Here is a 22,977-nt window from a genome sequence, read left to right on the forward strand (position 1 = left end):
GCTTTGACGTCCCTTGTCAGCCGCAGTTATACTATTCTGCCATTTGAGTATTTTTTCCATTTTTGGAATACATCTATCCTGCACCTTCTTCATTTTTCCCAGAAACTCACACCAACGCAGCTCTGCTGTCATCTCTGCCAGCATTTCCTTACAATTTACTTTAGCCAACTCCTCTCTCATACCACTGTAATTTCCCTTGCTCCACTGAAATACTGCTATGCCAGACTTTACTTTCTCCCTGTCAAATTTCAAGTCAAACTCAATCATGTTGTGATCACTGTCTCCCAAGGGTTCTTTTACCTTAAGCTCCCTAAATCACCTCCAGTTCATTACATAACACCCAATCCAGTATAGCCCATTCCCTAATAGGCACAATGACAAACAGCTCTGAAAAAGCCATCTAGTAGGCATTGAACAAACTCACTCTCGAGATCCATTTCCAACCTGATTTTCTCCATCAACCTGCATGTTGAAATTTCTCACGACTCCCATAACATGGTGTCGTTATAGAGTTAACTCTCTAATTAGTCAACTCTCCCCTAGAGAGTTGACTAATAATGAAAACAATTTGTATATTTCCAAATCCAAGCTAACAAATCTTAGAATTAAATGCCAAATAATTTATTCTGGTAAGCATTTTACAACTCAATTGTACCAAATAAAGATCAATACAAAGCAACATACAAGTTTGCTTATGTCATGGACCAATACCCCTAAGGTTGGGAACCCCTAAGCTGAAGAAACTCATGGAGGCATCTTTGGAGGGAAATGAATAAAGATGAGACTTCATTTAAAAGAAGGCAAGAGGGAAAGAGTCTTTTGAAAAGGTGGAGGGAAGAAATGGAACAAAAGCTAGCAAGCAATAGGTGGATCCAGGTGAAGCAGGGTGACAGGGAGATGAAGGAAGGGAGAGTGGAGATGGGGACAGAAGGTGGGAGGTGATGGGGGGGGGGAGGAGGTAAAAAAGGGCCATAAATGATGGTATCTGAAAGGTGGAGCATGAAATCAAGGGAGGGAGATATGGAAGCAGGTGCAAAGGGTAGCATAAAACTGGCTGCAAATACCAAAGATTCTTTAATTGCTTTGAATGGGAAGTCTGATATACTTCAGAGACATTTAGTCAGTTGCAGATCTGTTCAAACATGTTCTTCTCATGGTTTGAAGATTACATACCTTGTTTCTTTCTCTTAGCACTATGCTTTTCAGGCTCAGATTCTGAACCAACTTCTACTTGTTCAATCTATTATATAAAAAGAATTATAAATTTCAGATAAAAAAGTCAAACAAACATACAAAGACTGGAAACATGACATGTAGAACGTATTTCTTTACACTGTTTCTCACTGCACATAACTTACAGTTCATTTCAATATACAAAGAACAGCTAGCACAGGACTTTCACCCCCCATGCATTTCCATCCATATGTAGAGATGAGTAAGTCACTTCTCAGGGCTGCAAAGGAAGGGGAAGAAGCACCAGCTAGAAGATTAACAGGTGGAAAAGGCAAAGACCTGAAGGAGGAGTCCGATAGGAGAGGAGAGCAAATCCTGGGAGATGGGGAAAGGAGGAGTGGGGCCAGGGAGGGAGATGGGGAAGAGGAGGAGGGGCACCTGCCTACTCCCCTGCTGATCTATCCTTCTGTGGCCTCTTGCAATGTTACAAGAGCAAACGTCAGCTTGAGGAACACCACCTCATTTTCTGTATGGGCACATTGTAGCCTTCCTGTCTCAATAGTAAAATCACCAACTTCGGGTAATTTGCTTTTTATTAACATTAGAATTGCCCCTCTTCTGTAACATCATAAGTGTTTCCCTTTCCACTGACAGTTCCTGATCACCTAGGAATTTTCTACAGTTCTCATCTGTATTTCACAGCTTTTACATGTCCCCTTGTTCTCTCTTTCCAACTTGCTCATCATGACAACAATCATGGCCTTGCTATCAGATATTCCTCCCATGCTTTCTGCAATTTAAATTTCCCAGTCCTGATGAAGGGTCTTCAGCTCAACACATTGACTCCACTTCTTTTTCCACAGATCTTCTGAGCTGTTTCCAGCATTTTCTGGTTTGTTTGAGTACCTGCACTTGCAGGACCAAACAAGCACTGACAAATTCTTAAACTAAATGATATCAACAAAATAATGTATACCTTTCTCTTCCTTCCCCTCTTCTTTGGAACGTGGACCACTGCAGCTTTCTTTGGAGTTTCCTATTAAACAGTAAATGCATCAAAAGTCACAAGATCATCCATTAAAGTAACACCTGCATTAAAGTGCATTTTTCCCCACAGAAGGAGTTATGATGTATTTATATTAATGAAGCACATTTAGAATAGAGCTGCTATAAATCAAATATCCTAGAGGATTAAACCTGTTAGAACTCAAATCGACAATATTTTTTTGCTATGACAATGTTAACAGGCAGATTACATGTTTACCTCTAGTAAAACAAAGACATGGCATGCTACACAGTGGCAATGAGAATCTTAAGCAGCAGAATTCTTGGCTACTCAGGATAACCAATAAGGGTGGCCTGGTAGCTCAGCAGTTAGTGTAATATTATAGCAGGTTCAATTCTGCTGCCCCCTATAAGGTTTACATTCTCCGGTGACAGTGTGGATTTCCGAGGAACTCCAATTTCTTCCCATATTCCATAAAACATACGGATTAGGTAAGTGCCAGAATCACCATGACATTTGCAGGCTGCCCCAGCTCATCCTCAGACACAAACAATGAATTTCACTGTGTTTTGATGTACAAGTGACAAATAAAGCAAATCTTTAATCCAACAGCAACAAGATCATGGAATCCATGCAAGGTCAAATATATGCTGGTTGGTAAGTTAATAAACTACTGTAAACAACCTCAATGGCCATCATTCAATAGCACTTACATCCACTGTGATGAATAGCTTTAACACTCCCAACCTTTCTGTCATCAGCAAATTTACTAATCCACCCTTCTACTTCCTCATCCAGATCATTTATAAAAATCACGAAGAGGCGAGGTCCCAGAACAGATCCCTCCGGAACACCACTGGTCACTATCTCCATGCAGAATACGAACCATTTACAATCACCCTCTGCCTTCTATGGACAAGCCAATTCTGGATCCACAAAGCAAGGTCTCCTTGGATCCCATGCCTCCTGGATGTGCAGGTAGTTTTGAGGAAGTAGACAGACTATAGAAGGACAGATAGGAAGAATGGGCAAAATGGAATACTGTGTCAGAAGTGAATGGTCATGCACTTTGTAGAAGGAAGTGTTCACTACTTTCTAAATGCAGACAAAATGCAAAAGAAACTGGCACAGAGGCTTGGGAGTCCTTGTGCAAGATTCTCTAAAGGTTAATTTCTAGGTTGAGTCTGATGTTAGCATTCATTTCAAGAGGATTCGAATATAAAAGGAAGGATATAAAGTCAAGACTTTATAAAGCACTGGTGAGGCCTCACTTGGAGTATTGTGAGCAGTTTTGGGCCCCTTATCTTAGAAAGGATGTGCAGAAACTGGACAGGTTTAAAGGAGGTTCACGAAAATGATTCCAGGATCAAATGGCTTGTCATTTGAAGAGCGTTTGATGCCTCTGGGTCTGTCCTGTATTCACCAGAATTCAGAAGAATGGGGGGTGACCTCACTGAAACCTATCAAATGGTGAAAGGCCGATGTTTCCTATGGTGGGAGAGTCTAAGATCAGAGGACACAGCCTCAGAATAGACAAGGAGGACTTTAGCCAGAGAGTGGTGAATCTGTGGAATTCTTTGCTACAGGCAGCTGTGTAGGCCAAGTCTGTATGTATATTTAAGACAGAGGTTGACAGATTCTTGGTTAGTCAAGGCATGAGAGGATATGGGGAGAAGGCAAGAGATTGGGGCCGAGAGAAAAAAATGGATCAGCTATGATGAGATGGCAGAGCAGACTCGATGGACTAAATAGCCCAATTCTGCTCCTATATCTTATGGTTTTATTACCCGTGGATTGAAGTTGATGTAGTTTATGGTCAAAAAGTATTTTGATAAAGTACCATGTAACACACTTGATTAAGGGGACAAAGGCAGCATTAGTTAAAAGATCAAAGTAGATAGCATTTTCCATTCCCAATGGATCAGAATAAAGACCACACTATTTTTGATTTACGTATGCACTTAGCTATTTGAAATTTAATAGGATAGAAAAATCACAAATATAAACTGAGTCAAACTGGTTAAGACAATATGCACAAGGAAGATAAAATTAAGCAGATAAGGGAGTGAAAAATGAATCACTTTGATTCAACAGGATACAAATTTTCAATCTATTTAAAATATAAATTTAAATATCTTTAACTTGACACTACATGTAGAAAGTGCTGGTTTATAAAAAACAAAGGTTCAATTTTATATTTGGAGAACAAAACAAGTTATGCTAAATCTTTAACATTTTCTGAACAGAAACAGACACAGCAGCATCCATTTTTGGACACTAGACTTTAAAGGGCAAGGCTTTGAAGAAGATGCAAAGATTTACTTCACTGGTACAGGAAGTAAAGAGCAAAGGATTTGAGTAATTGAAGATCATATTCCAGACCAAAAAGCGTGAAATTCAGTAATTTTAGAAGAAGGTGCTTCCAGTTGCTAAAGAGATTTGTAACCACTAACTAACAAACATACTAATCTGAATGGGTGGCAGAAACACAGTAGTAACTTTCAAAACTGAATGAAAACAAAACTTGCAGGACCATGATAAAAAGTGGGAGGAAGGAGGTAGGGTGGGGGGAGATGCCCAGTTGGTCAATTAAGTGTTTGACATGATGGACTGAATATTCAAACTCCTTGCCCAAACAGTCCACTATTTTAGTTTCCTTTTGGAACTCCTTCCCTGAACCCTTTGTTTTGCCACTTCACCTCTATTTTTAAGTGGGAGAATTGTGTGGTAAGACAGACAGAAATGATGGATTGATGGGGGGGGGGGGGGGGGGGGGAGTAATGCAGACTAGGATGAGCCTAGGAACAACTGGAGGAGTGAGAAAATTGACAGAGGGAAAAGTTCATCTGAATTTGGATAACTGTGTTCACGTGTTTGTGTTAGACTACCCAGCTGGAAAACGAGGGGCTGCTAATGATAAATTTATCAGTAACAATTGCATCCTCATGTCTTTTATTTCAAATTCTTAAAGAACATCCGTCATACACGATAACCTGAAAAATAGTACATACCTCATCACTTTGTTTGTCAAACTCCGGTAAGCTACCAATATCACACTCCTCTTTTCCCAGGTTTGAACCACTTGTTTCTTTTCCCTCTTCACCCTCTTTATCAGTTGACAACTTCCGAACTCGCTTATTAGAACTCTAGAATTATCCCAAAATTGTACACAGTTAGTATGTTGTAGACCTTGCTTCAATCACCATCTGCTGTCAGATGGTTTGCAGAAAATACCGTATGTTCTCCTTTCAATTCAGTAGTTACTGAACCACAAAGAGTAAACCAAGGCTTTAAATCTCACTATTACATAAAGTATTAGGAAGGTGATAATACAGCTCAGAAGAGCTGCTGGGCATCTTATAAGGGACAATATCAAATTATCCACGAGACAGAAGGGATATGGAACAAGGGAAAATATGTTATAAAGTACAGGTCCAGCAGACCTCATCCTAAATTACAAAATCTGTCTTTTTTTTTTTAAATTGTTGACATGATATTCCAAATGGAAATGTCCACATGGCCCTGGGAAGGTTTCCAGGCACACAGGTCTCTGCACACTAGGCAGTTCTGAAAAGTGACCTCACATGTAATGAACAGATGTTAATGAAACAGAAAAACTCTGCACAAAGCAAAATAATGAAGATCTCAATCGTGTATTGAAAGAGTGAATTCATCAACAGGGTAAACACAGACCGCTTTAACGGTATGTTGCTCCAGAAATAAGCAAAGTTGCCACAAACTGAAAATTGAAGGTAATTGGGAATATTCAGCAGACCAGTTGCAGAAATTAGTTTAAAAAGTTTAAAGTTTTTAAGACTTGTGATAAAGCTTCTGGTTCACGAAGCAACAGAGAAATTCATTGATTAGTTTGCCAAGATCTTTGCTGATGAAAATGTAACACGCTGAATGGGTCCATCAGTAAATCTGTAAGACAAAGACTGATAACCGCGAGCACACAAATTCAGAGTCGGAATAATGGTGATGCCAGACAGCCACTGACTGTCCACCTGGGTGGCAGAGGGACTGATAGTTTACCTTTCTGATGTTTCATGCACAAAATTATTAAAATATAAAATACTTTCAGGATATATCTACAAGATGTATATGTAATTTAAATAGATTGCGTTTAGACTTGAGTCCCATCCCCATGCTATTTAATTATATAGATGCAAAAATTCCAAAACCCACAAACAAAATCCAAAATACTTCTGGCTCCAAGCATTTAGGCTGGGGGGAAGGAACTCAACCTGTAACATCATCTAAAATGAAACCAACTTTTGACACAAAATGCTGTTGAATTAAATATATTAAAGAAATATGGATTTGAAGTCTGATATTATTTTCACCAATAGAAAATTAGTTTTGACGTGCCAACCAAGTAAAGAAACATTTCCAATTATGTAGCACTCCGGAGGGTCCACGAACTTGGATGGGATGAAAAATTCTGTCAGTTTCTTAGAAGAGAGACATTTGCAACACTGGAACTACTTCAGAACTCTTGCAAAAGTCATTTTCATCTTGATGGCATTAAAGTTGAACTACAGTTCTGCAATCCTTTTCTTTCTAATATATAAACCCCATTTCCAGAAAAGTTGGGATATTTTCCAAAATGCAATAAAAACAAAAATCTGTGTTATGTTAATTCACGTGAACCTTTATTTAACTGACAAAAGTACAAAGAGAAGATTTTCAGTAGTTTTACTGACCAACTTAATTGTATTTTGTAAATATACACAAATTTAGAATTTGATGGCTGCAACACACTCAAAAGTTGGGACAGGGTTAAAATAAAATTGAAAAGTGCACAGAATATTCACGTAACACCGGTTTGGAAGACTTCACATTAAGCAGGCTAATTGGTAGCAGGTGAGGTATCATGACTGGTTATAAAAGTAGCGTCCATCAAAGGCTCAGTCTTTGCAAGCAAGGATGGGTCACGGCTCACCCCTTTGTGCCAAAATCCGTGAGAGAATTATTAATCAGTTCAAAAGGAACATTTCCCAACGCAAGATTGCAGAGAATTTAGGTCTTTCAACATCTACAGTACATAATATTGTGAAAAGATTCAGAGAATTCAGAGACATCTCAGTGCGTAAAGGGCAAGGTCGGAAACCACGTGAATGCGCGTGATCTTCGAGCCCTCAGGCGGCACTGCCTAAGAAACCGTTACACTACTGTGACAATTATAGCCACCTGGGCTCGGGAGTACTTCAGAAAACCATTGTCACTTAATACAGTCCGTCGCTGCGTCCAGAAATGCAACTTGAAACTGTATTACGCAAGGAGGAAGCCATACTTCAACTCTATGCAGAAACACCGGCAAGTTCTCTGGGCCCGAACTCATCTCAGATGGACCGAAAGACTGTGGAACCGTGTACTGTGGTCAGATGAGTCTACATTTCAGCTAGTTTTCGGAAAAAACGGGCGTCGAGTTCACCGTGCCAAAGATGAAAACGACCATCCTGATTGTTATCAGCGAAAGGTGCAAAAGCCAGCATCTGTGATGGCATGGGGTGCATCAGTGCCCACAGCATGGGTGAGTTGCATATATGTGAAGGTACCATTGACTCTGAGGTGTATATTAGGAGTTTAGAGAGACATGTTGCCATCAAGGCGACGTCTCTTCCCGGGACGTCCATGCTTATTTCAGCAGGACAATGCCAGACCACATTCTGCACGGGCTACAACAGCGTGGCTTTGTAGACACAGAGTGTGTGTGCTTGACTGGCCTGCTGCCAGTCCAGATCTATCTCCTATTGAAAATGTCTGGCGCATCATGAAGAGGAGAATCAGACAACGGAGACCACGGACTGTTGAGCAGCTGAAGTCTTATATCAAGTGAGAATGGACAAAATTTCCAATTGCAAATCTACTACAATTAGTATCCTCAGTTCCAAAATGATTAAAAAGTGTTAGTAAAAGGAAAGGTGATGAAACACAATGGTAAACATGCCTCTGTCCCAACTTTTGTTGAGCGTGTTGTAGCCATCAAATTCTAAATTTGTATATATTTACAAAATACAATTAAGTTGGTCAGTAAAACTACTGAAAATCTTCTTTGTACTTTTGTCAGTTAAATAAAGGTTCACGTGAATTAACATATCACAGATTTTTGTTTTTATTGCATTTTGGAAAATATCCCAACTTTTCTAGAAATGGGGTTTGTAAACGGTATTGAATATATTGATCTAGCCAAAGTTGAACTCATTGATCTTAAGACAAAAATAACTTATTACACTGAGTTTAGCTCAAAAACCCTTAAGAATTCTGGTGTTCCTTCAGAAAAGCCTATCCTCACCTTGTAAAGTGAGCAATGGAAGTGTTAATTCCATTTGCAACAATTTACCTTTGTGTGTCAGGATTTTCAATGCTTAAATTTTCAACCATTAAAACCAAAACAAAATCGAGATCAAGCGGATGTCCATCATGGTATATGTTACTCTGTCAAAGACCACCCCACAGTTTAACATTCTTATTCAAGCTAAGCAACAACAGCCTTCACACTGATACATCTATATTTTAAATGTAATAGTCTTGTTATTTAGTGTTAATAAAGAACCACACACATTACTAAATCATACATTAGATTTTTTTTAATATTATAACTGCATTTCAATAGAATTGGTTTCTTCTGTAATCTTATGTATTTTAGTTTATACATTAAAATATATTATTCTGAGAAGACTCCTTAGGCTTTACCAGACTGACAAAGGGGTCCATGGCATTAAAAAGGCCAAGAACCCCCTGTTCTAGATTTTCCACTCACATGTCAGGGTTAACACCACCTGATATACAGACAAGTGTTAGAAACAGGGAGAGAGGGGTATGGGGAGAATAAATTGGGATTATTGCAGGTGGGTGCTTTATGGTTGGTGCAAATTCAGTGGCTGAAAGGCCTTTTTTTGTGATTTATGAATCTTTCAAATCAATGAAGTACTTTACAAAATTACTTCTATAATTTATAAAAATATTCTTGCCAATTACAAACAAGCTCTCACAAAAAGTAATGCAATTTATTTTTGAGATGTTACCCAAAAGGGGCAAATAATAACTCACAGTCTATTTTTTTCCTTTTCATTTATGTATCATTTGCATGTCATTGGTACATTTGCTCTGCAAAACACTGCCATCCAACTGCTACCTAAGTAAGCAAATGGGACCTCAATTTCTCCTCACCTCCAAGACAGAATTTCCCCACAGTTAGCTCTTCCTTAGCACTCCTTGGAACATCAACTTAAATCTCAGTCGCTGAATATCTGAAGAAGCAACCCATAACCTACAGAATAAACGGTGAAAGTGCTACCAACTGAACCACAGCTGACAACCTAATTCCAATATACTTGAATCAATTCGCTAATATAATCAAATCAAAGCTGTATTTGTCAACAGCCTATCATGCTCAGAATTGAAGTACAGAAGCAAATAACCTCAACATCTTCACAGAAAATTAATTTTCTTCAATGAAGCAAGATACATTTGATGCTTCTTTTGCACCTGAGCTGAACTCACCTGCTGTCCCAGAAACTTGACGGTTGGGTTATTCTCAACTTCCCACAGTCCTTCATTGAAACCCTTTCTTTTGTTAGGTTTCCCGTACTTCTCCTTGTTTTCTTCATATGGATAAATGTCCCGTGGTCCCAAATAAGCACTGAAAAGTTTTTTTTTTTTAAAAGCAGTAAATGCATTTGGCTTTAGATTGTACACTTTATTGGTTAGAATTACACTATTCACTACATGCATCGGGGGAATAATTAACAAAACACTAACTAAAAAACCTAATACTTTTACATATACATTTCCACATATCAGTAAACATACTCGTTGTTAGTATTACATTTAGGAGTCAACTGTGGCTCAGCAGCAATGGCCAAACAAGAGGGCAGATGGGGACTCACTCTCAGCTGGATTATTCAATTGAGTGAAGGCATTTGTATCATAACTAAAATAAAGAACTCATCTTACTTTTGCTTTCCTCTCATCTTGCAGACTGGGAATACTAGCTGATAGAGATGCAGACATTACCGGGAAGGAAAGGGATAGATCACTTCAGAATCATCAAGATTCAGATTATTTCCTTCCCTATAAAATGTATAGGTCCAGTCTAAACTGCTAATCAAGTTCACAAAAATCATTCACAATCAGCAGCAAAAATTACAACTTACGTCTCGTGAGTTCCAAAGAAAAAAATGGGATATTTATTTGTTGAAGATTTCACTGCCCCATCAGCAAAATCATCGATCTGAAAAAACAAACAAAATATCCTTTCGTTACCATATTTATAGCTACAAAACATAAAAACTTATGGAAAATTTACTATAATTAAGTAGTGGTGACCAAGTTCTTTAAATGGAAGCAAAAATATCAACACAGAATAAGAAAAAAATCAAAGTGTTCTGTAAGAAGTCTAGACCTTCCAATGCCTGACAATGTTTGAAGGATGGTGCTATGAAATTAGCACAGCACAGTAGATTAATAAATCTACAGTAACTTAGTACAATAGATTGGACACATGATAATTTTGGAGAGTATCTAAGGGCTTTAACTAATGTAACATGATTGTCTGTGGAACAATAGTGAGCTAGGTCTATACATATTTCAGAATCAGAATAAGCATATGCAGAACTGGCATATGTCATGAAATTTCTTGTTTTGTGCCAGCAGTATATTACAACACATAGTGAAAACTTAATTACAATAAATACATTTAAAAATTAAGTAGTGCCAAAAGAGTGAAGAAAATACTAAGGTAGTGTTCATGGGTTTATTGTCCATTCAGAAATCTAATGACAGAGGGGAGGAAGTGTTCCTGAAATGCTGAGCGTGTCTTTTCAGGTTCCTTTAACTCCTTGAACAGTAACAGGGCACATCCTGGGTGATGGATGCCATCTTTTTGAGGCATTGCCTTTGAAGATGTCCTGGATGTCGATGAGGCTAAATTTACAATTTTCTGCAGCTTTTTCCGATCCCATGCAGTGGCCCCCTCCATTCCAGACAGTGATGCAACCAGTTAGCATACTCGCCATGGTACATTTAGAAATTTGCGACTTTGGTTACAAACCAGGTCTCCTCAAACTCCTAATATAACCATTGTCACGCCTTCTTTGTAATTGCATCAATATTTTGGGCCCAGGACAGATCTTCAGAGATGCTGACACCCAGGAACTTAAAACTGTTCACCATTTCCACTGCTGATCCCTCAATGAGAACTGGTGTATGTTCCTCAACTTCCCCTTCTTGAAGTCCACAATCAATTCCTTCGTCTTACTGATGTTGAGGGCTGGATTGTTACTGCAAAACCACTCAACCAGGCGATGCACAGGTCTCTGCATACTAGACGGTTCTGAGAAGAGATCTCACATGTAATGAAAAATAGAAAAATAAAGCAAAACAATGAAGATCTCAATCGTGTATTGAAAGAGTGAATTTATCAACAGGGTGAACATAAGCCACTTAACAGTATCTTGTTCAAGAGATAAGCAAAGTTGCCACAAACTGAAAATTGAAGGTAATTGTGAATTTTCAGCAGACCATTTGCAGAAATTAAAGTAGCTAAAAAGTTTTAAATTTTTAAAGACTTGAGGTGATAAAGCTTCTGGTTATTAACAGAGAAATTCATTGATTAGTTTGCCAAGATCTTTGCTGATGAAAATGTAACACGCTGAATGGGTCCATCAGTACATCTGTAAGACAAAGGCTGATAACCGCGACCTCACAAATTCAGAGTCGGAATAATGGTGATGCCAGACAGCCAATGACTGCCCATCTGGGTGGCAGAGGAACTGATAGTTTACCTTTCTGATGGTTCAATACACTCACTGTTTCATGCACAAAACCACTCAACCAGCTGATGCACCTTGCTCCTGTATACCTTATCATCATCATTTGAAATTCTGCCAACAATAGTTGTATCATTGGTAAATTTATAGATGGCATTTGGGCTGTGCCAAGCAACACTCTAGGGTGCAGAGAGAATACAGCAACGAGCTAAGCACACATCTTTGAAGTGAGCCAGTTTTGCCTGTCAGCGAGGAGATGCTATTTCTGATCTGCAGACTGTGGTCTCCTGATGAGGAAGTCAAGGATCCAGTTGCAGGGGAAGGTACAGAGGCCCAGGTTTTGGAGCTTATTGTTTAGAATTGAGGGTATGATTGTGTCGAATGCCATACTATACTCAATAAACAGCAGCCTGATATAGGTTTTGCTGTTGACCAGGTGATCCAAGGCCAAGTGGAGAACCAGTGAGATTACATCTGCTGTAGGCAGATTGCAGTTGGTCCAGGTCCTTGCTTAGACTGGAGTTGATTCTAGCCATGACCAACCTCTGAAAGCACTTCACCACAGTAGATGTGAGTGCTACTGGCAATAGTCGCTGAGGAAGCTCACTCTGCTCTCCTTGGGCACTGGTATGATTGATGCCGTTTTGAAGCAGGCAGGAACTTCCGACTGTGTCAGTAAGAGATCAAAGATTTCTTTAATCACACTCAGCAGTTGGTTGGCACTGGTTTTCAGAGCCCTACCAACAGGGCCTGGTGCCAAGCAAGGGTCACCGTTGTGAAAGACATTTTATCATGAGCCTCGAAAATAGATTTATTTTCGTAGATGACCAGAAATTTGTTTCTAATTTAGCATTAGAACCAAAAGTTGACAACTGGATCAAGATTTGGATGGGAACATTAACAGAGAAAAAGAGAGAATAGGTACAATATTTGTTTGGAATTATATTCTATACTCAATTAAATCGATTCCATTAAGTCATCATGAGGCTTAAGAACTTAACTCAAAAGAACTTCAAACACTAAATCACAACTCTCTCATCCCAATGACAATTTTCAAACTATTTGAATGCAATAGTATATAGCGACGATATATAGCGGGAATGACATCTTCAGGACAACATTCTGGCGAAACAACTGAAACCAAACGCAGAATTTCAAAGGTCGATGTGTACTGTAGTACAGTCGTATTGAACAACCCTTCTAGCAGCGATTAAACTGATCTGGTGCAAGTTACACTGGGACAATTAAGCATATTAGACATAGCACATAGTTAATGTCAGAAAAGCGATATTCTACTCTTAAGGGAGTGTGCCCAATTCTCAAATCTGCCTTTTGGTGAAAGCTAGGTTGAAAACTAGGTTACCCCATTATATTTAAACCTTAATTGAAATATCCTCTCTGGACAGTTTACACGAAGCAACAGATCTGATGGTATTCAAGGGGGAGAAAGTGCATTTTAAACATTCTGCCAAAGGAAAAGGGCATAGATGTCTGGAACCGAACAACTGGAAACCGCGGTAATTCAACTTGTATATTTCAAAAACAACGACTTCCAGTTATCAAGAAAAGTCCGCTACATTTAGTGATCCAGCTAACAGGTAAAGTTGTGTGGTAGTTTTTAAGAGGGAAAAAACCCTAGCGCCACGCTGGTAATTCAGAAGAGATACCAAGCACGTTTTTGTTACTATGTTGCGCGCGTTTCGACAGTAGACGAGAGCTTGTTTTTTTCTTTAAGTTATACCCATAACGTTTAAAACCAAATTGTACAATAATATTGGTATGAGGTTATTTCTTAATTGAGCTGGAGTTTTCTCGGTATAAACATAGATTGCATTGTTTAAACAAACGCGAAAAGCAAAAGGATTACGTTTAAAATCTAGAGCACTTGGGCTTCCAGGAGCCAACTGATCTAGTTAGCCTTACACCCCGCCTCCTCTCTCACTGTACTGTGCAGAGTCTGAAACTGGCACCAATATCCCTTTGAATATATAATGTGCGTTTGTACCGAATCGAAATAATAATTTCCCCAGTAAATCAGACCGATTCTGAACGGCAAAGACAAGCAGGCCAACATCGCTCACCCGAGCAGGCCAATGAGGATAACCCTTCATCTTGGCGAAAATCAGCTCCCCGGCTTTATACTCCCGAGTCATGGCCTCGTAGGTGAAAGGGATGAACTCTGCAGAAACTTGCGTCACAAATGCAGCAAGAGGCCTGAGTGGCCGCCGTCTTCTCTTTCGCCTATGGCGATGGTGGAGCGCGGTTCCGTGCTCAGAGGTTATTCTTTTTCAAACATCATTGATCATGCGCTCTGCATGCACAGAGTAGGATGCCATCTATCCGGGAACCTGCAAAGGCCCGGGCACGGCGCCGTCCAGCGTGCGCGTTCTCCCGCCATCGCCTTGCAAAGGCCCGGGCACGGCGCCGTCCAGCGTGCGCGTTCTCCCGCGCTCACTCACCGCCAAATACAAAATGGGCTGTCCACAATTGTACACACGAGGGGGTTATTGAGAAAACATGACTGCGCTTTTTGTATTGATGGAAAATACTGCTAAATTTCAAACAGGAAATTGTTATTTTTTTAAGGATAGATCCTCCACTAAAGATGTTACTTTGCCCCTTTATCCGGCAGTATTTAAAAATCGTGATTGAATTGCAAGAACTACTAAAGTTTGGAACTTTTCAATTTCACAAGATGCTTATTAATTTAAAAATTGCACATAATAATTAACTCTTCCAGAAAGTTTCTGTACCAATATGTAATCATTCATAAGCCAATCCGTAGTTACACCTCAGGACCATCATAGTTAGGAACCCCATTGAAACCTGACCAAGAGATAGGTAACTGATATTAGCTGCACATATAATTAATACAATGAGACTAAGGAACAGAACTAGGCCATTCAGCCCATCAAGACTTCGTGATTCCATCTTGGCTCATTTACTATCCCCCATCAATTCCATTATTTTGCTTTCTTCCCCAACCTTTGATGCCTTGACTAATCAAGAACCCATCGACCTCTGCTTTAAATATACTCAATGACAGCCTCCACTGCAGTCTGTGGCAATGAACTTCACAGATATTCCACCCTGCAAAAACTTTTTTCAGGGAGGTAGCACCATCAATTTGTGGGAGACTCCTGGAAGAAGTAGGATGTCTGCAATAGAGTAGCTTGTTAGCAACTTGCCAGCTAGTTTAATTAACATTAAGTATGACACCTGTTAAACTCACCTCGACAGTGATTTAACCCACCATGGGCAATAGAAAAGTCACTGTTGCAAACAGTGCAGCGAGCAACACTGTCATTATTTTTGACCCTTATTAAGCAGGGGTACACTTCGGTGCAGTCTGGGGTGAAGTATGTTTTATATTTTCTTTTTTTGGAACACTTTTTTCACACACACACACACACACACACACACACACACACACACACACACACACACACACACACACACACACACACACACACACACACACACACACACACACACACACACACACACACACACACACACCCCATCATTCCCAGAATTCTCTGGGCATTCTCCAATGCCAGCACATGTATTCTTAGATAAGGAGCTCAAAACTGCTCACAATACCTCAAGTATTGGCCAACCAGTGCCTTATAAAGCCCTAGCATTACATCCCTGCTTTTATATTCTAGCCCTCTCAAAATGAATGGGAGCATCACATTTGCCTTCCAGATCCCACTCGACCCTGTTCACCTGCCTTCTCACCATAACCTTTGATGCCCTGGCCAATCAGGAAACTATCAAATTCCACCTTAAATATACCCATGGACTTGGTCTCCACTGCAGTCTGTGGCAGGGTATTCTGCAGATTCAGTACTCTCTGGCTAAAAAAAAAGTCCTACTTACCTCTGTTCTCAAGGATCGTCCCTCAATTTTGAGGCTATGTCCTCTGGTTCTGGATACCCCCACCATAGGAAACATCCTCTCCACATCCACCTTATCTAGTCCTTTCAACATTTGATAGGTTTCAGTGAGATCTCCCCGCATTCTTCTAAATTCCAGTGAGTACAGGCCCAAATGTGCCAAACACTCCTCATATGTTAACCCCTTCATTCCCAGAATCATCCTTGTGAACCTCTGACGACTCTCTCCAATGACATCATATCCTTTCTGAGATATGGGACCCAAAACTATTGACAATACTCCAAGTGCGGCCTGAATAGCGTTTTATAAAGTCTCAGTATTTTCTCCTTGCTTTTATATTCTATTCCCCTTGAAATAAATGCCAACATTGCATTTGCCTTCTTTACCACCGACTCAACCTGTAAATAAACCTTCTGAGAGTCTTGCATGAGGACTCCTAAGTGTCTCTGCACCTCTGATGTTTGAATTTTCTCTCCATTTAGATAATAGTCTGCACTATTGTTCCTTTTATCAAAATGCATTATCGTACATTTCCCAACACTGTATTCCATCTCCCACTTTTTTGCCCATTCTTCCAATTTGTCTAAGTCCTGCTGCAATCGCATTGCTTCCTCAGCACTACCTACCCCTCCACCTATCTTTGTATCATCCGCAAACTTTATCTCAAAGCCATCAATTTCATTATCCAAATCACTGCCAAACACTGTGAAAAGTAGTGGTCCCAATACTGACCCCTGAGGAATACCACTAGTCACTGGCAGCCAACCAATAAAAGCCCGTTTTATTCCCACTTGCTGGCTCCTGTCTGACTCCCATTCCTCTATACATGCCAGTATCTTTCCTGCAATGCCATGGGATTGCAGGTTGCCTGTACACCAACTGCCCCATCCTCAGTCCTATCACTTCAGTTTCCATCCAGAATTAGAATCAGAATCAGAATCAGGTTTATTATCACCAGCATGTGTCATGAAATTTGCTAACTTAGCAGCAGCATTTCAATGCAATACATAATATTGCATTAATTAGTTTAATGCAAAAATTAGTTTAAATGCTCCCCATTACCTCTAACAAACCTGCCTACAAGCATATAGGTCCCCCTTTTTTAATAGTTATAATAAAACAATTAAAATTGCTTTATGACGTCCAGTTCCACAGTTTAATTTATAGCTAGATTTCCGTTACTTTAACAGCTTGGATGCAAATATATTCTCATCCAGTCTTGGATGTACTGGGCTGCTTAGTAGCGTAGTTCAATTTGAGCGCCAGTGACCCAGGTGCAATTCCACTGCTGTCGGTAAGGAGTTTGACTCCATGGCTTTTCTCCAGGTGCTCAGGTTTTCTCCCACTTTTCAAAAATGTGTGGGTGAGTAAGTTAACTGATCATATTGGGCAGTGAGGGCTAGCTGGGCTGGAAGGGCCTGTTAACTCAGGCTTGCTGGGCTGGAAGGGTCTGTTACCTAGGGCTGGCCAGGCTGGAAGGCCTGTTACCTTGCTGTATCTCTAAAAAAAAGAATTCTAGATTGTAGGAACTGCTAAAAGTAGGCCCTGATGAAGGGCCTTTGACCTGAAACAATACGTCTGTTTTTCTTCTCACAGATGCAGCCTGGCCTACTTTGTTTCCAGCATTTTCTGTTAATATTTTATATATTTTTAAGTTTCATTTATGGTGTATTTAGTATTAAGTTTATGGATTGACCTTAAGTTAGTATTGTTGTGGACAGTCACAGACATCCCACCTCTCCCGGAAGTTCCGGGAGTCTTCCGCATATTGACAGCGGCTCCTGATCAATAACTCTGGGAGACTGGAAGTGAACGATAGGCTTTTATTAACAGCGAAAAAAGGAACACGACTATATTGAAGACTGAGGGAGGAGCAGTGCCTCCAATCACCTTTATACAGGGGTCTGTGGGAGGAGCCACAGGAGCAGTCAGCGGGGGGTGGCGTGTCCAGACAGGTATACATAGTTTACCACATTCACCCCTCCTTTGTTTTAAAAGAGAGTCCCCACGAGGCGAAGTTTCTGACAAGTATATTTACAGGTCAAGTCTATCAGGCGGTCGAGTCCGTCGCTGCGATCTACGTAGCATCGGTGGTGATCGCACCGGTGACGGTGGTTGTGCTGGCTCCAGCCTGACTTGAGGTGCCAGCCAGTTTAGGCATTAGTAACTCCTCATGCGTGTGCCCGGTATGGGAGTGTCGTGAGGAGTCTGTGTAGGGCTTGGCGTGCACGGTGTCTCATGGGTATATACATCGGTGGGTACGGGGTTCATAGTGACCATGGAGTGTTCGGGGTAGAGGTCTGGTGCTCCTGCGGGCGCCAGGTCACGGATGGAGACCGTGTCCTCCCGCCCACGTAGACCACGTAGGCATACTGGGGGTTCGCATGAAGTAGGTGAACCCTCTCGACCATCGAGGAGCATTTATTGCTCCTCGCATGTTTCCGGAGCAGCACTGGCCTTGGGGATGTCAGGTAAGCCGGTAGGGTGGTCCCAGTGGTCAACTTCCTGGGAAAAGAAAAGAGTCACTCATGAGGGGTGGCATTGGTGGACGTGCATAACAGGGAGCGGATGGAGTGGAGTACCTCGGGGAGAACCTCCTGCCAGCAAGAGACCAGCAGTCCCTTTGACCTAAGGGCTAAGAGTGTGGCCTTCCACACTGTGGCATTCTCCCTCTCCACCTGTCCATTCCCCCGGGGATTATAGCTCATGGTCCTACTAGTAGCAATACCCCTAGCCAGCAGGTACTGGCGCAGCTCGTCACTCATAAACGAGGACCCTCTATCACTGTGGATATAGCATGGGTATCCGAACAGAGTAAAGAGCTGGCGCAGGGCCTTTATGACGGACATGGCAGTGGTATCGGGGCAGGGGATGGCAAAGGGGAACCGCAAGTACTCGTTGATTATGTTAAGGAAGTACACATTGTGGTCTGTGGAGGGAAAGGGGCCCTTAAAGTCAACACTCAGTCGCTCAAAGGGGTGAGTGGCCTTGATAAGTTGTGCTTGTTCAGGACGGTAGAAGTGCGGTTTGCACTCAGCACAGACTTGGCAGTCCCTGGTCATCGTCCTGATCTCCTCAAGGGAGTAAGGCAGGTTCCAGGCCTTCACAAAGTGGAAAAGCCGGGTGACCCCCGGGTGGCAAAGATCTGCATGGAGGGCGTATAGCCGGTCGATCTGCGCGTTGACACATGTTCCCCGGGATAGGGAATCAGGGGGCTCATTGAGCCTTCCAGGCTGGTACAGGATGTCATAGTTGTAGGTGGAGAGTTCGATTCTCCACCTCAAAATTTTATCATTTTTGATTTTGCCCCGCTGTTGGTTGCTAAACATGAACGCAACTGAGCGCTGGTCGGTCAGCAAGGTGAACCTTTTGCCGGCGAGATAGTGCCTCCAGTGCCTAATAGCTTCCACTATGGCCTGGGCTTCTTTCTCTATCACGGAGTGCCGAACTTCAGGGCCTTGAAGGGTACGAGAAAAGAATGCTACCAGCCTTCCTGCCTGATTGAGGGTAGCAGCCAGCGCAAAGTCAGAGGTGTCACTCTCTACTTGGAAGGGAATGGTCTCGTCCACCGCATGCATCGCTGCTTTGGCAATGTCCCCTTTAATGCAGCTGAAGGCCGCGCAGGCCTCAGCTGAGAGGGGAAATGCAGTGGACTTTACCAGGGGGCGGGCCTTGTCTGCGTAGTGAGGGACTCATTGGCGTAATAGGAAAAGAAGCCCAGGCACCTTTTGAGGGCTCTGAGGGTGTTGGGAAGAGGGTGTTCCAACAGGAGACGCATACAGTCGGGGTCAGGGCCAATGACTCCGTTCTCCACGACATACCCAAGAATAGCAAGTCGGGTGGTTCCAAACACACACTTGTCCCTGTTATAGGTAAGGTTAAGAGCTTTGGCCACTTGGAAAGATTGTTGGAGGTTGGTGTGGTGATCCTGCCAGTCGTGACCGCAGATGGTGATGTAATCCAGATATGGGAACGTGGCCTTTAGTTGGTACTGGTCCACCATCCGGTCCATTTCCCTCTGGAAGACAGAGACACCATTCCTGACACCAAAGGGGACACGCAGGAAGTGATAGAGCCTGCCGCCCGCGTCGAAGGTGGTGTAGGGGTGGTCCTCTGGGCGGATGGGGAGCTGATGGTAAGCGGATTTCAGGTCTATGGTCGAGTACACCTTGTACTGAGCTATCTGGTTGACCATATCCACGATGCGGAGTAGTGAGTACGCGTCAAGCTGCGTGAACCTATTGATGGTCTGGCTATAGTCCACGACCATCTTATTTTTCTGCCCGTTCTGAACAACAACCACCTGGGCCCTCCAAGGACTTGTGCTTGGCTTAATGATCCCCTCCCTGAGCAGCCACTGCACCTCTGACTTAATGAAGGCCCTGTCCCCTGCGCTGTACCTCCTGCTTTTAGTTGCCACAGGTTTACAGTCGGGGGTCAGGTTGGCGAACAGCGGTGGGGGAGGGATCTTGAGGGTCGAAAGGCTGCAAGTGGTGTCAGTAGCGCGGCTGTTGTCATGGTGTTGGGTGGGATGAGCGGATCGGTGTGTGTGTGTGGTCAGTAGCGGGGTATGTGACAAATTCCCACAAAACTGAGGATTCCTGACAGTGATTGGTGGGAGGGGCCTGTTATACTCCATTGTCACGCTTTTCAGGTGGCTCTGGAAGTCCAGCCCCAATAGCACAGGCTCACACAGTTGAGGCATGACCAGTAACGCAAAGTCCCGATATTCTGTGCCCTGCACCACTAGTGTCGCTACACAACCCCCCCGGATGTTTGTTGTATGCGACCCAGAAGCCATGGTGACCCTCTGGTTTACCGGCCGTGTCACGAGTCCGCAGCGTTGCACCGTGTCCGGGTGAATAAAACTCTCAGTGCTGCCCATGTCAAACAGGCAGCTAGTCCTGTGCCCCTCCACCAGAATGTCCATCATTGACCTTGCAAGCTGGTGTGGAGCACTTTGGTCGAGGGTCACGGAGGCCAGAGTTGAACCGCTGTCTTGGTCTGGCGTGGTGGGGTGCCCGGTTAGCACCCGTGGGTCGGAGGTGGTGTGAGGTGGCTCCGACCAAGATGGCCGCCTCCATGCCTCGCACGCGGCAGGCAGGCAAGATGGCGACCCCCATGCCTCGCACGCGGTGCTGCTCAACCCCGCTAGCGGTTTGGACTTACAGGCCTTGGCGAAGTGGCCCTTCTTTCCGCAGCTGGAGCAGGTAGCTTCTCGGGCCGGGCAGCATTTTCGGGGGTGCTTCTCGAGTCCGCAGAAGTAACATTTCGCTGACTTGCAACTGGCAGCAGCTATGGTCGATTCACCGGCGGGTTGCGGGGTCTGCGGTGTCCACGAAGCTAGCAGGAGACCGCGCGCCTGGAGAGCATCAGCGTTGTGCAGAGCGGCCTCCAGCATGTCGGCCAGCTCAATCGCTGAATGTAAGATAAGATCGACGTGTTCCAGCAGCCTCTGGCGCACGTACACTGACCTGATCCCCGTGACGAAGGCGTCTCGTACCAGGAGCTCCGCATGCTGTTCTGCCGTCGGTCCCCTGCAATCGCAGGCCCACACGAGTGTCTGTAGGGCCCGGACAAACTCAGCGCTCGACTCTCCTGCCCGCTGCTGCCATGTCGCTAAGCAATGTCTTGCATAGACGGTGTTTACCGGGGGCAGGTATTGTCTTTTGAGGGCGTCCATCACGCCCTGGTAGCTTGGCTGGTCCCTGATCATCGAGTAGACCTGTGGACTGACACTGGAGAGGAGAACTCTGCACATCGTGGCGGGCTCAGTCACTTGAATCTCCTCCAGGTACGATTCGAAGCAGGCTAGCCAGAGTTCAAAAGCATTGCCGGCTTCCTGGGATTGAGGGTCAATATCCAATCTGTTGGGTCGTAAAATTTGTTCCATGTTTTAAAATCGCCGTTAATAAAATTGATGCACCATCAATAACTCTAGGAGACTGGAAGTGAACGATAGGCTTTTATTAACAGTGAGAAAGGGAACACGACCATGTTGAAGACTGAGGGAGGAGCAGTGCTGAAATCACCTTTATACACGGGTCTATGGGAGGAGCCACAGGAGCAGTCAGCAGGGGGGGGGGGGGGGGGGGATTATAGACAATATCCCGGAAATCGATTTTTTTGAGAGGGAGAGGGAGAGGGAGAGGAAGAGTGAGAGCGAGAGCGAGAAGCAGCATCCTGACTGGTCTCTCTTCGTTTTTTTTGTGGGTGGGCGTTACAGTCGACCTCTCTCTCTCTCTTCTTCATTGTCCATCAATTCAGTTTAGTGTCCTGCTGCGCCATGGCAGAGTGTTCCAAAATAAGAAAATATAAAACGTACTTCACCCCAGACTATACTAAAGTGTACTCCTGCCTAATAGGGGTCAAAAATACTGACAATGTAGCTCACTGCACTGTTTACACCAGTGACTTTTCTATTGCCCATGGTGGGTAAGATGACTGTAAAAGACATGTTGAGGTGAGTTTAACAGGTGTCATTCATTCATTAGCATAGCTAATGTTATTTAAACTAGCTGACTAGCTGCTAAGGAGCTACTCTATTGATGTCCTACGTGATGAGGCCAAACTCCCTGGAGACTTGCTTAAAGTTGTAATAGAATAAAAAAATGACTCCATGATAATATAAGTACATATTTTAATGTCACATTTTCCGCATATACCCAACTTGGTTTACAGATTAGACAAAATCACTAAACGAAGTATTACATACACCCTTGGAGGTCGACCGGGGGGGGGGGGGGTGTATGGGGTTGCAGGGTGCGGGGGTGCTACCTCCCTGAAACGAGTTTTTGCAGGGTGGGATGTCTGCAGTCAGAAAGGTTGGCGAAAGCTTATCAGATAGAATGTTTAACCCTTCTCAGTTAAAATTTAATCCTGACAGGTGTTAGGTGATACAGTTTGGGAAGTCAGATAGGGCAAGGCCATATATGGTGGGGTACTGAATAATACAGACAGCTCTGCATTAAGGTGAAGTTATATTCCTAAGAAAATATCCTTGTCACAACTTTCCTAACCCATGTAATGATAATGGGTTTGCTGATCACAAAGTTTTAAACTCAAAGACCTGAAGCCCTATCCGATATTAATAGCCACAAAAACCCTCATTAAAGGGAGCTT

General features: G+C 42.9%; 1 protein-coding gene across 3 annotated transcripts in view; it reads right to left on the reverse strand.

The window, feature by feature from the left end:
- Positions 1-14,318, reverse strand: part of psip1a (PC4 and SFRS1 interacting protein 1a) — a 62,878-nt gene extending 48,560 nt beyond the window's left edge. For 2 of the 3 annotated variants that reach the window (XM_073024690.1, XM_073024708.1), the window contains exons 1-6: positions 14,037-14,318; positions 10,342-10,418; positions 9,689-9,827; positions 5,191-5,325; positions 2,150-2,209; positions 1,174-1,240 (exon numbers count right to left, since the gene is read on the reverse strand). In XM_073024690.1, coding sequence (XP_072880791.1) covers positions 1,174-1,240; positions 2,150-2,209; positions 5,191-5,325; positions 9,689-9,827; positions 10,342-10,418; positions 14,037-14,108 — 550 coding nt within the window. In that variant the 5' untranslated portion in view covers positions 14,109-14,318. The remainder of the gene's footprint in view (positions 1-1,173; positions 1,241-2,149; positions 2,210-5,190; positions 5,326-9,688; positions 9,828-10,341; positions 10,419-14,036) is intronic. The other variant, XM_073024699.1, reaches the window with a different exon arrangement.
- Between the last annotated feature and the right edge of the window lie 8,659 nt (positions 14,319-22,977).

The sequence above is a fragment of the Hemitrygon akajei genome, chromosome 2 (genome assembly GCF_048418815.1).
Source record: "Hemitrygon akajei chromosome 2, sHemAka1.3, whole genome shotgun sequence".
NCBI lineage: Eukaryota > Metazoa > Chordata > Chondrichthyes > Myliobatiformes > Dasyatidae > Hemitrygon > Hemitrygon akajei.